Raw genomic sequence first — 16,519 nt, forward strand, 5'->3', positions numbered from 1 at the left:
TCCGTTTTATATGATGCATATTTTCTTAAATACACAGACAATTTTAAGAACACTGAAGTGTGGTAACAGATGGTTACTCTGCCAAAGCCGACTGTTAGCATTGTGGCTAAAACCCCTTTGTGCCCCAACCCTGGAATTTTACCTCTATTGACAAGTATAAGTATGATGCTAAAATACAGAAAGTGAAGCTACAGTCCTTAGTGTACATGTCAGAGAGCAGTCAACTGACCATATTTTTACAATAATGGAAATTCACAAATCTGTAAATCTTCATAAACAGAATGACACATGAAAGAAGTTGCTGCCTTGCGATCAATGTTAGTAACAGCTTTCTTGCGGGAAGAAAAGCATCAAGATGTTTTTAGTTGGGAGTCATAATGGTCAGATCAAATAGAGAGTAAATGTAGAAACAAACAATTAATTGGCTTATATATGAAAGCAACAAAAAAGCATTAGCAAAAAAGTTCCACTATGAGAATAGAGATTTTTATTCAACATAAATCCAATCACCTCCTTGTTACTAAACAGTTTCCACTGTCCTATCCTGGCTTGTTGTCTGCTCTGTGTTATTGGACTAAAGCTACAGTATATATTAAGGTCAGATTATACATATAGATACAAAAGCCATACATACTGTGTTCTCAAGGAAGTGTACAGTAAAGTTATTGACTGTGAGAGTGATAGCATATCGCATTATCGCCCACCAACAGGTCCAAGGTTTAACTCCCTCCCTTATTTAAACACTCGCTCTTTGTTACTCGCATTCACTTTGTTTGACAATCTGCACCTTATAGCCAGAACCAGCTGTGACATCCTTTTAAAGGTAGGTAATGTGTCTAGCACTGTGATAATCCATATACTTCTAAATCTAATTTGTGTAAGGAATAGCATGTATTTGTTTTTCCACAAACAGTTAATCTAAAAGTCTTGTAGTTGGGTGGAACTGCTTAGATCACAGCAGGCTATAAAGGGACAGTCAGTAAGATTTGGGGATTTTGTGAATTGTCTTGTGAGAATGTGTAAATTTAATTCCATTATTTAATTCCAAATTACACTGAGCATGTTGAAACAAACATGCATTGTGGTGTGGGGTGCTTTTAGAGTGGATAATAATTGTGGATAAGACTGAGGGTATAACCGAAATGAATCACAATTTCCATTTTCGAATTACAATATGGAACTCAAACGTAATTTTGTGGGCACTATAAACTCCAAAACTGCAGCATTATTTATAGGAAATATTATGGCATAATCCATGAAATGTGGACCACAATGTATTGTTAGTGTTGTTACTAAATGGCCAGGTTGCCATGTTGTTAGTACACAGGTGTAGGGATAAATTTTGGTCTCAGACTGAGCTTGCTCTGTGCAATGTTCACAGTAGCTTGTGTATAGTCATTAATAGCATCTCTTTGGTTGTTCAAGTAACCTGAAAAAGCTGTTACAGCCAGAAAAACTGCTGTGGAAACTTACCAGACCACTCTTTTAAAAAATGAATGTATCTGACTTTGCAGGGATAAATGCAGAAGAACATTGATGCCATTTTTGAGAATGTTTTGTCCTTGTCTCTACTTTAAGTTTAAATTAAAATCTAAAGGACTACTTTTGTAATTTATGGAGGAATTGCATAATCGTCCACGAAACAATTAAATGCGAAAATGAAGCATATCACCTGCAGCCACAACCAGTATGATTTCAGCAGAAACTGTGTAGAATACTGATCATCACTGTGTTTGCTTGTCTCCTGCAGGATCATAATGGATCTGAGGGAATATTTTAAAAGGATTGGGTTCTCTGGTCTGTATGATAAAGCTGATCTGGACACATTGTGCACCATACACAAGCTTCATGTGATGACGATTCCCTTCGAGAACCTCAGTATCCACTGTGGAGAGAAGATCACAATGGATCTGAAGGTCATCTACGAGAAGATTGTGTGTGACCATCGTGGAGGCTGGTGCTGTGAGAGCAACCTGCTCTTCTCTTGGGTGCTGGGAGAGATGGGCTATAAATGTATCACTCTGGGTGGCAAGGTCTTCAACTCACTTAAAAACGACTTTAGCCCCATGGATATGCACCTCATCAACATGGTGGAGATTGATGGCAAGCCTTATATTGCTGATGTGAGTTTTGGGATGTCATGCCAAATCTGGCAGCCTTTAGAACTGATTGCAGGAAAAGACCAACCTCAGCCCCCAGGGGTGTTCCGCTTACTGAATGACGGCGATAAGTGGATCCTGGAGAAGACCGGGAGAAAGGCACAGGTCCAGAACGAGGCCTTCGCCAACTCTAACGTCATTGACAAGCGTCTTAAAAAGACCATGTACAGCTTCTGTTTAACATCACGTGCTGCAGACTACTTTTTGGAGACATCAGAGTACCTCCAGACCAGTCCTGAGTCTTTGTTCACCCAGAAATCTATCTGTTCCCTACAGACACCTACTGGCCTTAAAGCTATGGTTGGTTGGAACTACTGGGAGATCATATTTAACCCTGAAGAAGAAACAGATGTCTATGAGATGAAGGATGTTCCCGACAATGAGATAGAGACAGTACTGAAGGACAAATTTTATCTAAATTTTGCTAGTAAACTGACACCAGTAAACAAGAAAGATGTGGAAGAAAACGAACAATTAAACATCTCTACAAACACTGCACACAAGTAATTTGATGTAATTCTTCCATTATTGTATGTTTTAGGTGCCTTGAAATGTAATCTCCACCTTGTAGTCTGTAGACTTTTAAGAAAGCAAAACTAGAGGATGACAGACACAAACTGTGCAGAAACAGATTCAGAGCTTCTGTCTCTGACTTAACATCTATCTGGTGGAACAGCTAAAGGTAATAAGAGTGTCTTAATAGTGCTCAGTAAAGCTAAAAATATGGAGTGAACTTGTAGAGAACCACCTCATTTTTTTCTCTATTCTCTGTCAATTTTATCACCTCCCTTTTCCATATTGTAGCACTTTGTATTTTGTATTTCTCACCTCAGCATATTTTATTGCCCACTCTTAGGTCCAAAGTTTGTCTCTTTCTTTCCTAATCACCAACTGACTCCAACACTTTCTGCTCTTCTCACTTTCTTCTGACTACCTCAGCTCAGAAAGCCAGAACACTTTCTGACATCTATTGAAAGGTAGGATGTGTAATTGTTAAAATACTCAGTCTTTTCTTGTTGGCTATACTGTATATGATTTAGCTAATTTTCAACAATTTCTCCAGTGAACAGTTTTGGACGTATGGACAGATTGATGGTCAGAAGGAATTTTGTAACCAAGGTCATTTGCTCTTTTATATAATATAGTTTTATGTGGGTTTTGTTAGGCCAACCTGGGCTGCTGTCATTAGTGTTTCCAGTAATAGTCATACCCAGTTAAGTATTGACAAGCTACTTTTTACAGTTGCTTGAAAACAAAAAGGCTGATTTTTTTATAGATAGTTCATACAACACATTGTGCTGTAAAATGTGCTGGAAGAGGCTGCACTGGCTTTGGACTTGATAAAACACAGTGGACCAACACCAGCAGATGACATGAAATTTTGGAGCCATAACTAGTGTTCTGCTACTGTTGGTTCATTGTGTTATATTAAGTCCACAAGCTTAATGGAGATGCAGGTTTCATTTTCCAGCAGGACTTTGCACACTGCCAAAAGTACCAATCAGTCTTATATAATATTCCAATCTTCTCAGATACTGACTTTTGGCCTATAACCGATAATCATAGACCCATAGATTACTCTGTGTGTAATGAATCTATATAAGATATGAGTTTTTTATTTTTTCATTTACTGAATAATTTACTGAATGGAAGTTTTTGATGATATTCAAATTTTTTAGATGCAGCTGTTGTTGTGTGCTGTTACAATTTATGGCAATATGAATATGTTTGTTTTAATTAACAAAATGTGAAATTGTGTTATGCAGTTTGCTTGTTATTTTAAAGGTGTAAATAAATGTTTGTGTACATATTTTCTTTTCTCTTGGAAATTGGTTATTATTTGTTGTAATATTTTAGAATCTACACTACACTGCAAACATGTACATTTATTTTATATTTACATAAATTCAATCAGCTATAGGGGCGTATGGTTCAGTAGCATATTCTAGCAGATAATTTGCATTTTGTTGAGTTTGGGAAAAATTATATTCTTCAAATCTACAGAAAGTCAACAAGTTATTTTTTAAAAGCTTGTGACTATGAGAATAGATTTTTTGAATAGTTATAACAATTTTTTTTAATCCAGTGGCTACACTATGAGTCATTACAACAGCTTAACTGAATTAATTGAATTGAATTAATTAAGTGTTTTAAGTAAATTAAGTCAACTGTCAATAAGTTAAATGTCTAAATAGTCTAAATGACTCATGGTGTAATCACTGGAGTGGGACATTTCAGGAACTACAGAACATATTTCATTCAAAGACGAGTTTTGTATCTAGGAATCATTGAAATCCAGGGTATAGTTGTTTATTTAGGACTTCATTAAATAATAACTACTAATTTCTGAGGGTTATTTTCTGGTGGTCATTGACAAATGGCTATTAAGCATGGTAATTTAAAATATAACAGTATTTTCACCAAGAAACCATTTCCATCTGCACAACAAATCATGTAACACACTAATCATCACTGTGTTTTCTAGTCTCCTGCAGGATCATAATGGATCTGAAAGGATACTTTAAAAGGATTGGGTTTTCTGGTCTGTATGATAAAGCTGATCTGGACACATTGTGCACCATACACAAGCTTCATGTGATGACTATTCCCTTCGAGAACCTCAGTCTCCACTGTGGAGAGAAGAACACAATGGATCTAAAGGTCATCTACGAGAAGATTGTGTGTGACAATCGTGGACGTTGGTGCTGTGAAAGCAACCTGCTGTTCTCCTGGGTGCTGAAAGAGATGGGTTATACATTCACCACACTGGGGGCCAAGGTCTTCAGCATGGTCAAACAGGAATACAGCACCATGGATATGCACCTCATCATGACGTGAGCTTCGGTGTATCACGTCAAATTTGGTGGCCATTAGAGATAATCGCTGGCAAAGACCAAGCTCAGCCCCCAGGGGTGTTCCGCCTAGTGAATGACGGTGATAGGTGGATCCTGGAGAAGACAGGAAGGAAGCCATTGGTCCAGAATGAGGCCTTTGCCAAGTCTAGCCTCGTTGACAAGTTTGGGACACAGCCTGTGTTCAGCTTCTCATTAACACCACGTGCTGCAGACCACTTTTTGGAGACATCAGAGTACCTCCAGACGAGTCCTGAGTCTGTGTTTACACAGAAATCCATCTGTTCCCTGCAGACAGCCAATGGCTTCAGATCTCTGATTGGTTGGACCTACAGTGAGGTCACATTTAATCCTGAGGAAGACAGAGACATCTATGAGATGAGGGACATTCCAGACAGTGAAATAGAGACTGTACTGAAGGACAGATTTAATCTGACTTTGGCTAGTAATCTGACACCAATAATCAAGTAATATGTGGAAGAAAAATAATATTAATATTAATAATAATAAAACATCTCTAGAAAAAATGCATACAGCTCAATTGACTGTGATTCTTCCATTACTGTATGTTTTGGGTTCTATGTAATATAAACATTGTGCTTTGATATTTTATGAAATGTATTAAAGCATCTAAAAAGAAGAATAAGTAGAAAAGTGGCGGTTGGGGGGATTTAGGCCCCCCCTTAATGCCCCCCATGGTCGGAGAAGTGTTGTTAAAGTGCCCTCTAGAGCAGTGTAAAATTTAACAGGTGATTTGAATTTATTTTTGGTCTTTTGAGTAATTATTATTATTATTATTATTATTATTATTATTATTATTATTATTATTATCAGTGTAGTTTTAGTTGCCAGAAACCCTAAAAAATACACATTTTAGTCTGGTTTTAGTCAATCCAATTTCTAAAATATTTAGTTTCAGTTATGTCAGGTATTTTTTTATATGTTTTTATGTTGATATTGTTTATCGCTAACTTTTAGTAAAACAACAAATACAATAAAACACATTCAGACATTCATAGAAATGTACCTAATCACATACATTACACTCGTCTAGAAAGTTTTGTATTGTATCAGCTTTACTTTACATAGTGAATAAACATAGTGAATATACCCCACATATATAGTACTTTGCTAACTTGAACCACGTGGGTTTCAATCACTTTCCTTGTCATTTATTTTATCAGTATGCCAATTCTATGTACCTTGCTTTTTATGTTTGTTTCCCTCTATTTTTACATGTATACTACTACACTACTAAGACTGTCATTATATTTATTTAGCTTTTAAACATTTTATTAAACTATTTATTTACCTTTAAATACATTTTAACATAAAAAATAGAATATTATGATATCTCCTTGATTTTAAATTTATTGACCATATTATAAACTCTATTGTGCTTATAGGAGCACTTTGTGGTTGTTATTGAGGTTCTAATTACAGACTCCTTTTACCCTGTTCTTCAATAGTCCTCAATATTGTTGAGGTCACTATGACATTCATTTTTTATAATTCTTCTCTAAATGTCCTTTCACTTTATGCCCTGCCATAACAACACAATATTTTAATACTTACATAATACTTATTTAACATGCCAGAACTACTGATAATTTATCAAATAAACATAAAGTTTACTGCTAATATATAAAAAAAATGCTAATATGTTTAATTATTTTTAATTATAATAGTTTTCTAAAGAATCAAGGGTGTTACTAAATTTGAGCATAGCAGGAGGGTTAAACACCTCAGTATCACTGCTGGTCTGAGAACAGTCCACCGACCAGAAATATCAAGCCAACAGCTCTTACCATATTGGAGCTTTTGTAGTAATGATTAATCTGTCCAATTCAATACATTTTATTGCCCATCCCTAAGTACAAAGTTTCTTTTACGCGCGCGCACGCGCCCGCTCTCGCTCTCTGTCTCTGTCTCTCTCTCTCTCATTCACAAACACACACACACCCTTTCACTCCGCTGTGCTCTCCTTCTACTGACTTGGTGCAGCTCATAGCCAACAACCGTTTCTGGCGTCCATTAAAAGGTAAGTTTAGCAATTGTTTAAAACAATGATTTATTTAATTGTTTATTGTTTATTTTGTAAGGCTGTTTTATATAATGAATATATATTATTTGGCTAACTTTCACCAGTTTCCAAAGAACAGTTATCGACTTAGAAACTCACAGACAGTCTGAGTTTCTGAAGCAATCTGTATGGTTTCTTATTTAGGAAGTAAGGTCATTTGATCTGTAATATAATATAGTTTCATTGGGGAATTATTTTTAAGCCAAACAAGTTGCTGCTGCCAACAGTGTTTCCAGTTAGAGCACTGGAATTACTATGTTCCAGTTAAGTATTGCCTGATGCTGCTACTTGTTACAGTAGGTAAAAACAAATGCACAAATTTGTGTAGTTTTATGGTTGTATAGTATATTACACCTAATCACGGTTTCAGCACAGGGTTCAGGAAGTTCATGGTTAGGCAGTTCAGCAGCAGCTGTTGTTTTTTCCTGTCAGTGATCAGAGTTCACACACTAGATAAAAAGGGATCTGAGGACACAGCCATTTCACTGCTGTAATGCTTTTTTTCCTGCAGTGTAAATACATTCTAAAGTCACCAAGACTATGAAGGAACACATAATGAATCATGTAGTAAATTTAAAGGTTTAAAAAAAAAACTTTAGGTGGCTCGTAAATGGGGTGCTGTTAAAGGTACATTCTGTTGGAAAAGAGAGCGAGCGGGTGAAATGGCTACAGCAGTCCAATTTCAAAACACCACAGAGAGTAGTCTGCCCCGCCCACCCCTCCCCAGCCACGAAACTACCTCGGGTTGCCAAATTCAGCAGGCTGAATCTACACAATCTACAAAAAGTTTATACTAGTAGGAGCGGCAGAGAACTTAGAGTACGAGCGAGAGGAGAAATACAGCAATTCTAAACTCTTCTATCACCCGTATTAAGCTTCATATTGACTGTATTTTACACGAGGGAGCGCCGCGGACGGCGGGGTTGTGCCCCTGCGCGAGGGAGCGCCGCGGTCGGCTGTGCCGAAACTGTGTAGAACACTGATCACTGACCAGTTTGTTTGCTTGTCCTGCAGGATCATAATGGATCTGAAAGGATACTTTAAAAGGATTGGGTTCTCTGGTCTGTATGATAAAGCTGATCTGGACACACTGCGCACCATACACAAGCTTCATGTGATGACGATTCCCTTCGAGAACCTCAGTCTCCACTCTGGAGGGAAGAACACAATGGATCTGAAGGTCATTTATGAGAAGATTGTGTGTGAGCATCGTGGAGGTTGGTGTTGTGAGAACAACCTGCTCTTCTCCTGGGTGCTGAAAGAGATGGGTTATACATTCACCACTCTAGGAGGCAAGGTCTTCAGCAGGGTCAAAAATGACTACAGCACCATGGACTGCCATCTCATCAACATGGTGGAGATTGAGGGCAAGTCTTATATTACCGATGTGAGCTTTGGAACGTCGAGCCAAATTTGGTGGCCGTTAGAAATAATCGCAGACAAAGACCAACCTCAGCCCCCAGGTGTGTTCCGCTTACTGAATGACGGTGATAGGTGGATGCTGGAGATAACAGAGAGGAAGCCACTGATCCAGAACGAGTCCTTAGCCAACTCTAGACTCGCTGAAAAGTTTGGGACACATCCTATGTACAGCTTCTCATTAACACCACGTGCTGTAGACCACTTTTTGGAGACATCAGAGTACCTCCAGACGAGTCCTGAGTCTTTGTTCCTCCTGAAATCCATCTGTTCCCTGCAGACGCCTACCGGATACAGGGCTCTGATTGGTTGGACCTACAGTGAGGTCACATTTAACCCTGAGGAAGACAGAGATGTCTATGAGTTAAGGAACATACCAGACAGTGAGATCGAGGCAATATTGAAGGACAAGTTTAGTGTTACTTTAGGTAAGAAAGTCACAGCTATAAACAAGAAAGACACTGCCTTTGGGGTGTTAAACTTACTGGTATAAACAAGAAAGAAAGAAACACAAGAAATAAAAAAGTTTAAGGAAAAGGAGTAACTAATTCTAAATTTTTGTGCAGAACAAGTATTTTTTTTATCAAAAGGCTCCAATTTGAATATATTGCACTAGATGTGCAGGCCTCTTTTAACCCTAAATGACTTTAGAGGTTGCCCATGGCTTCATCATAATGGTCCCTGTGGGGTTAATTATCATTCAAATAATATTCTGAGCTTTAAAATGACAAATGCTTCAACATAAATCATTTCAGTGACTGTTCCTTTGCCATAATACATCTAATCTACCTAAGAAATCTATATTTGGCCCTATCAGAACTGGATTCGTTTCTCAGGGGGGCGTCTGTAAATCACACTTCTACTCAGTGATAAAACGCTTGTATCTGGACTGCAATTGAAACAACAGGAAAATCAATGGGTTTTTTGGCTTTGACATCTCATGACATATCATTCAGTAGCACCTCCTTTTCCACTTGCTGTTGAGTTTACATGGAAACATGGAAAGTTTACATCTCCCTGGAAACGTGCGTCCGAACTGTGATTATGGTGAGTGGCAGTGGACCACAGAGTTCAGCAAAAAACAGTACATAATTCAGCCTGTAATTTTCTCAGAGGATGTCTGAGAAAAACACATACATGGTTGTTTTGAACCCCTGGACCCTTTGAGAAACGAATCCCATCCAGATAGAGCTTTAGACAGATATTCCTAAATTTTACCCATTGTTAACTCAGTGCATGCTGATACTAGTTAATGAACCTCATAAAGCCTTTTGAATTGAGTTGTGATTGTTTGGATTTTTATTGTAGTTATTTGAAATGAATCAAGATGGAAATTAAATTTTGAACAAAATAAAATGCTTGTGTTTGTCATTCTTTAACTGCTGTCTAATTGCAGAACATATAGTATTTACATTCTAGGCATGTGGTCCTACCTAACAACTAAATTTATAGGAAAAGAGTCCTCAAGATTTAACAGTATGCATTAAGGACAGACATGTGTATGACTGTGATGTGTAGATACACCTTAAGAGGCGATTTCCTGAACAGGGATCTACCCTAGTCTTGGACTACACAGCATTTTGAATTGAGATATTCCATTAAAAAGAAAATGAATGGCAGATTTAGGGTTTTTCTGAGTAATAGGCCATATATGAAAGGGCCACAATATTCATAGAAGAGCGAGGTATTACTGTGTTCTTGTGTAAATATTCTTGAGCTAATCTGAAAACTTTATGATGTTTGGAGTCTGTCCCTTAGAGCCGTGGGAATATGAGGAATTTTTGTTATTTTTCTTATCAAAAGGCTCCAATTTAAATATATATTGCACGAGATGTGCAGGCTCTTTAACCTAAAAGGTTTTAGGGGTTGCCTAGGGCCTCATAGGATAGCAGTATGTAAATAATTCATGATGTATTTAATCAGGCCTTTAAAAGCTGTGAGGTGTCATCAGGTGAGTAAATCTAATGCTGTCAGTACAGCATTCTTTAGCATTTATTGGACGTCATGGGAAGTCATGAGAGACAAAACTATCTTCTGCTATAAAACATGTAGGCCCAATTCCATGTCATCACAGGGGTAGGCTGTCCTGATTCTTATTATGCTGGCGGTTTAGAGGGCAGTGTTTGGACTAAATTAACTTTCAAACTGAGATTTTTCAGACTTACTTCAAAACAGAGGGCTAAGAGAATCACTGCCAAGATGGCGCCAAAAAAAACAAAGAAACTAAAAATATGATAACCACTATGTTACCATAGTGTAATTTGCAGTTTTTTAATGTTTTATGGCCATTTTTTTTTCATAACAATTATGAAAAATCGCTAGGAGTTCGTCTCAGTAGTTAGCTAGCTAGGTAGCTAACTTTCCCATTTCACCTTAAATGGTGCAACAGATGACAGAGGTTGCAGCATTTAAGGTGGAACCAAAAAAATTGATTAAATTTCACCTCTTGGCCCTACCACATAGTCCTACCCGTCTGTAGGCTGTCCTGATTCTTGTTACACTGGAGGTTTAGAGGGAAGTGTTTGGGCTAAATGACCTTTAAAACAGAGATTTTCAGAGGCATACTTAAAAACAGAGGGCTATTTTCTTCATAAGAAGCATGAAAAATCGAGTTCATTTCAGTAGTTAGCTAGCTAGCTAACATTCCCTTTCCACCTTAAATGTAGCAACAGAAGCCACAGCATTTAAGATGGAAAGGAAAAATACAATGAAATAAAATTAAACCTAATTTCAGTACTGAATTAGAGAAATTAAGGACTGGACAACAATACTTGCTGCACCACATTTCCTCTTTCTGAAGACAGTCTAGATGGATCCTCTAAAGTTAACTAGTTACCCAGCAGCAGGTAGGTTGCTGAACTTTAGCACTCCACTGCTATAACTCTATTTGTATTGGTTGCTTGAAGGGTTGTCCCAATTTTTAGAGGGAGGATTTCGCCTCCTCCCATTGTAACTCTGTTCCAAGGTCTAGCACAAGGGGTAAAACAAGGGGTAAAACAGAGAAATAAGATTGGTGTACAACTGCAGATTGATTGCAAAGATAAGCACTAAGAAAACATATCCCCCTCATTTCCATCTATACCCTGTACTAATCCCACAGGTTTAGGCAAAGTCCCACTCCTCCAGCTAACATGATTTTGCTACTAACTGAAAAGGCAAATTGATTTAATTTTGAACTGCAACAGGGTTATAAAAGGGAGATAGATTTAGGTAGAGCTGCATTCTTGGTGGGTAGGTTTGTATGGTAAGTATGCTTTTGTTTGATATTTCTTTTCTTTAATTCTTAGCTAAATAATACATTGTTGATGTTTAAGGCTTTAGTACAGATACTGTATCACTCTACCAGGCATCTGCATTGTTCTCATTGTTTTTATTTTAGATTAAGGTTCTAATTTCTTACATTAACTAAAGGGTAACCATATAGCTGAAACGTAAACCTGTTTCAGTTTGGCTTGGATAATGTTTTACACAGTTAAATTAAAACATTTTCTCTCTATTTTATGCTGATACTGATACCCATACCAATATTTCTTACTACTACCATCTACTTTTGTGTAGGGGAGAACAATGTATCATGATTTATTAATTGAACGCATTATCAATATGCAAATTTAAATGAAAATCCTTTAATTAATCATGTTTTTAGTTAGAATAAAACACAGGACAAAGTTTTCAGACAAATAAAAATATATTTATTAGGTAACTCAGGAATATTTATGGAAAACTTAAATTTCCCTTTTGGGTTAGTAACCTGCATTTGCAATTAACAAACTCAAGATTTTTTTCCCCTAATGTTCCTTTGACAGTTAGCATAAATGATTTATTCAGTGATATTCATATTTTAGGTTTAAGGCATAACTATATCTTTTTGTAGGTAGCATATCTATTTTTAGTTCCATTGAAATAGTTAATGTAGCCAATACCAACGTTAGTATCGATAATATAGATCTTTTAAATCGATACGCCCACTCCTAACCAATATACCATGTCTGTTGTGTCCACAGCATTGTTATTGGTACATTATATTACTTACAATATTACTTCACTGTATGTGGGGTGATGTAAGGGTGTTTTTTATTAAACATATCTGCAGTGCTGCCTGGTTTAGATGGTACATTTTATACATTCTTACAAGAAAGAATGCACTGCTAAGATACAGTTAAATTCTGGAAAGGGTGGCATTTCACGGTCTAAATGGGTAATAACAGAAGACCTACAGCAAAACAACCTAAGAGCTACTGAACACAAATAAACTGAATGTTCTTAATTGGCCATGTCAGTCATCTGATTTCAACCACACTGAGCAGCTTTTCACAAGCTGAATACAAAACTAAAAACAGAAAGACCAACAAACCAGAAGCAAATGAAGATGGCTGACAAAGTAAAGGCCTAACATTGGTTTTTATGGGTTTGTACAATGACTTCTGAACAAATTGCTTTTATGGATCACTCTGGGACAAAGACACACAGCAGATCATGGAACCAATTAGTGTTCCAATTAGTACCAATTAGTACTCACCACTACAGACTGTACCAAAAAGCTGGCTGGTCCTCACTCAACAGGAAACACACTGGTTAATATTATATTAATTTATAACTCGCTCTCCAGCCATATGCCATCTTATATCTCATCCATGATTTCTATAAACAACAGTAATGATCAGAACTGCTCTACCGCCTGGATCAGCTCTCATCAATTCCTAGAGTTTTTAGTGAACTGGGAAAATTAGCTTTTATCTACAGTGCACCAGAGAGCTGCAATTCACTACAGGAAACACTAAAACTTTTAATTTAATTTTTTATCTTCAGACAGCCTGTAACGGTTTTAGTTGAGTTTTACTTTTACCTTTTATTTGTATTATTTATTTTGTCTTTTTTATTTATCTAATTTTTTGTTTTAACTTTTAGCCTTTTTATTTATTTTGTTAATTTCTTCCTTTTATTTATTGTTATCCGTGTTTTACTTTTGGCCTTTTACCTTTTTATTTCATTTATTTTATCCTTTAATTTAGTTTTTATTTATATATTTTATTATTCTAATAATTTATCTCTCTATTGTATTGCTTTCCATTTTAGTCTGTGCACTTATCCTTTTATTCTGAATTATTTTATTTCTTCTTAATTAAATCTTGTATTGTTTGTCTGTTTTTCTATACTATTTTATTTTGATTGATTTGAAGTACCTTATTTTAGCTCACCTGATTACATACTTGATTTTAATTGAAATTTAAATTCACTTCTACCGAGTGAAAAAGAAAATGCAACGGAATCTGCAATTCCAGGTGACTCTACTTCATAAAACTGATTGAGAAAATGCAGAGATGTGAAAAGCTGTCATCTAAGCAAGAGGTGCTACTTTAAAGAATCTAAAATATTAAAGATATTCATATTCTGGTGGCAGCAGAGTGGAAAGGAGAGAGAGAAAAAAGGAGGTGGAGCCTGTGACACAGAAGACACTGTAGTGAGTTGAAACTGCCAATGATTAGTTAAATAACACCAACTCTGCAGATGTTTAACACTGAGGCTTGTTAGGTTAACTCCGAGAGTCATAAAATGTGCACAGTGTGATTACAACACTATGGAATTTACTATGTACTGTAAATGGTATCATTGGTAGTAGCAGTGGCAGCAATCACCCAAATTGTACAGTTTGTATTTAGGCCTACAGTATTTAAGCCCCACTTTATTCACTGCTTGGAAGGCTTTTGATTAGATGAATGAAGTAGTGAGACAATGTAAACATCAACCAGAATCCAGAAGTTCAAGGGTTAACTTCCTTTCTTCAAGCAGCTTTCCGCTTTCAGCATTCCGCTCTGCCAGCATTCTTTCAGCTGACTGCAGACGGGTTGCCAGCACAACTTTTCTCTCTGACTTCCTCACAAAAGTAGGTTGTATAACTGCACGGAATGTAGGGAAGCTTCTGTTTTCATAAGGCATGTTTAGAAGGCTATTTTACTGTTATAAATTGTATATGTAATTGAATCTGAAGTGAAAGTGAAACAGTCTAGTGTGTTTTTCTGTTTGACAGAGCCGATATCTTTCACTCCCACACTTCCGAGCATTTGCTCTGTTATGAATTCTTAAAAAAAGATTAGCAATTCATTGCATTGGGCAGAGCAGGTGGAATTCACAGTTTGTTTGCTTGTTTGTTTCTAGCAGGACCAAAATGGATCTGAGGGAATATTTTAAAAGGATTGGGTTCTCTGGTCTGAATGATAAAGCTGATCTGGACACATTGTGCACCATACACAAGCTTCATGTGATGACTATTCCCTTCGAGAACCTAAGTATCCACTGTGGAGAGAAGATCACAATGGACCTAAAGGTCATCTACGAGAAGATTGTGTGTGACAATCGTGGAGGCTGGTGCTGTGAGAGCAACCTGCTCTTCTCCTGGGTGCTGAAAGAGATGGGTTATACATTCACCACTCTGGGTGCCAAGGTCTTCAACTCACTCAAGAACGATTTTAACCCCTGGGAATCTCATCTCATCAACATGGTGGAGATTGATGGCATGTCTTATATTGCTGATGTGAGTTACGGGGTATCATGCCAAATCTGGCGTCCGTTAGAAATGATCTCAGGCAAAGACCAATCTCAGCCCTCAGGGGTGTTCCGCTTACTGAAGGATGGTGATAGGTGGATCCTAGAGAAGACAGGGAGGAAGCCCTTGGTCCAGAACGAGGCCTTCGCCAACTCAAGCCTTATTGACAAGCGTGTGACGAAGACCGTCTACAGCTACTTGTTGAAGCCACGTGGTGCTGACCACTTTCTTAAAACAACAGAGTTCCTCCAGACCAGTTGTGAATCTTTATTTACCCAGAAATCCATCTGTTCTATACAGACACCCACTGGCTTCAGAGCTCTGATTGGTTGGACCTACAGTGAGGTCACTTTTAATCCTCAGGAAGACACAGACATCATAGAGATGAGAGACATTCCTGACAGTGAGATAGAGACAGTACTGAAGGAAAAGTTTAATGTTACTTTGCGTAATAAACTGACGCCTATAAACAACAAAGCTGCCTATAAATTATAGGAGGTTTGCTGTTTATATGTGCTGCGCTTTACTTAGTGCAGCATTTTTAATTACTTACACATTCCATGGTATGAATTAATATATTGTATACTATTACATTATTATTATTATGTATTATTGGAAAGATTCCTCAATACCTCAGTTATTATGTCTTTAAATAAGCAGAACTTTATTCGTGGTTCATTTGCTTTGTTGGAGAATTTTTGCTGAATTATTTCTATATTGTAAGTACTAATCTTCAATCTTTTAATGAACTGATTTAACCAATTAAAACTTGAAGATTATGCTGTGGAAGTAGAAGTTCGTGTTGTTGTTTTTTTTTTTTTTTTGGCTTGCATGAAGCATGGTCGCCATCTATTGGACGTTTGTAGACTTGAAAAGCATCTACAACAGACAGACAGTGACCAAACTTGGCTTGAAAAAAATGTTACAGCAGAAAGAGTTCAAATTGAACACAAAGTCATCCCTAATAATAATGTGCCAAGTCCTGCTGGAAAATGAAATCAGCATCTCCATAAAACTTGTCAGCAGAGAGAAGTGCTGTAAGATTTTCTGGGAAAACAACACTGCACTGACTTTGGAGTCAGGAATTGGCACATTGCCCACTGTGCCAAAAGTACCAATTGGTCTTATATAATATAATAATTTTCTAAAACACTGATTTATTTTGGCTTTTCATTCATAAATAAACGCTTAAAATAGACCACTCTATGTGTAATACATCTATATAAGATGAGTTTAACATTTTGAACTGAATTACGGAAATAAAGTAATTTTCCATGATTTTTTTTTTTTTTTTTTTTTGGTATTTATATGGGGTTTTCATTCCTGCACAACATTTTTTGCTTTGGAAATTTAGCAACAAAGGGCCAAATAATTATCTGATAAATGTTTCACTGACTGTTAGATTAACCAGATTATATTATATATATTTATATTTTATATTTTTAGTATTTTATGCATTTTT

At 36.8% G+C, this 16,519-nt stretch overlaps 3 protein-coding genes and 1 pseudogene across 4 annotated transcripts; all 4 read left to right on the forward strand.

Annotated features, from left to right (window-relative positions):
- The first annotated feature begins 763 nt into the window (after positions 1-763).
- LOC103025468 (arylamine N-acetyltransferase, pineal gland isozyme NAT-10) lies at positions 764-3,955 on the forward strand. The gene is made up of 2 exons (XM_007244956.3): positions 764-823; positions 1,751-3,955. Exon 2 carries the CDS (start codon positions 1,758-1,760, stop codon positions 2,664-2,666), a length of 909 nt encoding a protein of 302 aa, XP_007245018.3. The 5' UTR covers positions 764-823; positions 1,751-1,757; the 3' UTR covers positions 2,667-3,955.
- On the forward strand, positions 3,050-5,486 carry LOC111191620 (arylamine N-acetyltransferase, pineal gland isozyme NAT-10-like; annotated as a pseudogene).
- Positions 5,487-6,936: 1,450 nt separating this feature from the next.
- Positions 6,937-9,869, forward strand: LOC103022041 (arylamine N-acetyltransferase, pineal gland isozyme NAT-10). Its single transcript, XM_007244844.4, has 2 exons — positions 6,937-7,052; positions 8,109-9,869. Exon 2 carries the CDS (start codon positions 8,116-8,118, stop codon positions 9,004-9,006), a length of 891 nt encoding a protein of 296 aa, XP_007244906.3. The 5' UTR covers positions 6,937-7,052; positions 8,109-8,115; the 3' UTR covers positions 9,007-9,869.
- Positions 9,870-14,295: 4,426 nt separating this feature from the next.
- On the forward strand, positions 14,296-15,831 carry LOC103021503 (arylamine N-acetyltransferase, pineal gland isozyme NAT-10). Of its 2 annotated transcripts, none has more exons than XM_015604683.3 (2): positions 14,296-14,397; positions 14,670-15,831. In XM_015604683.3, the coding sequence occupies exon 2, from the start codon at positions 14,680-14,682 to the stop codon at positions 15,550-15,552; it is 873 nt and encodes a 290-aa protein (XP_015460169.3). In that variant the 5' UTR covers positions 14,296-14,397; positions 14,670-14,679; the 3' UTR covers positions 15,553-15,831. The 2 variants fall into 2 exon arrangements, with proteins under 2 accessions (XP_015460169.3, XP_015460170.3); XM_015604684.3 differs by having other exon boundaries at positions 14,310-14,397; positions 14,673-15,831.
- The last annotated feature ends 688 nt before the right edge of the window (positions 15,832-16,519 follow it).

This window comes from Astyanax mexicanus, chromosome 23, assembly GCF_023375975.1.
Source record: "Astyanax mexicanus isolate ESR-SI-001 chromosome 23, AstMex3_surface, whole genome shotgun sequence".
NCBI lineage: Eukaryota > Metazoa > Chordata > Actinopteri > Characiformes > Acestrorhamphidae > Astyanax > Astyanax mexicanus.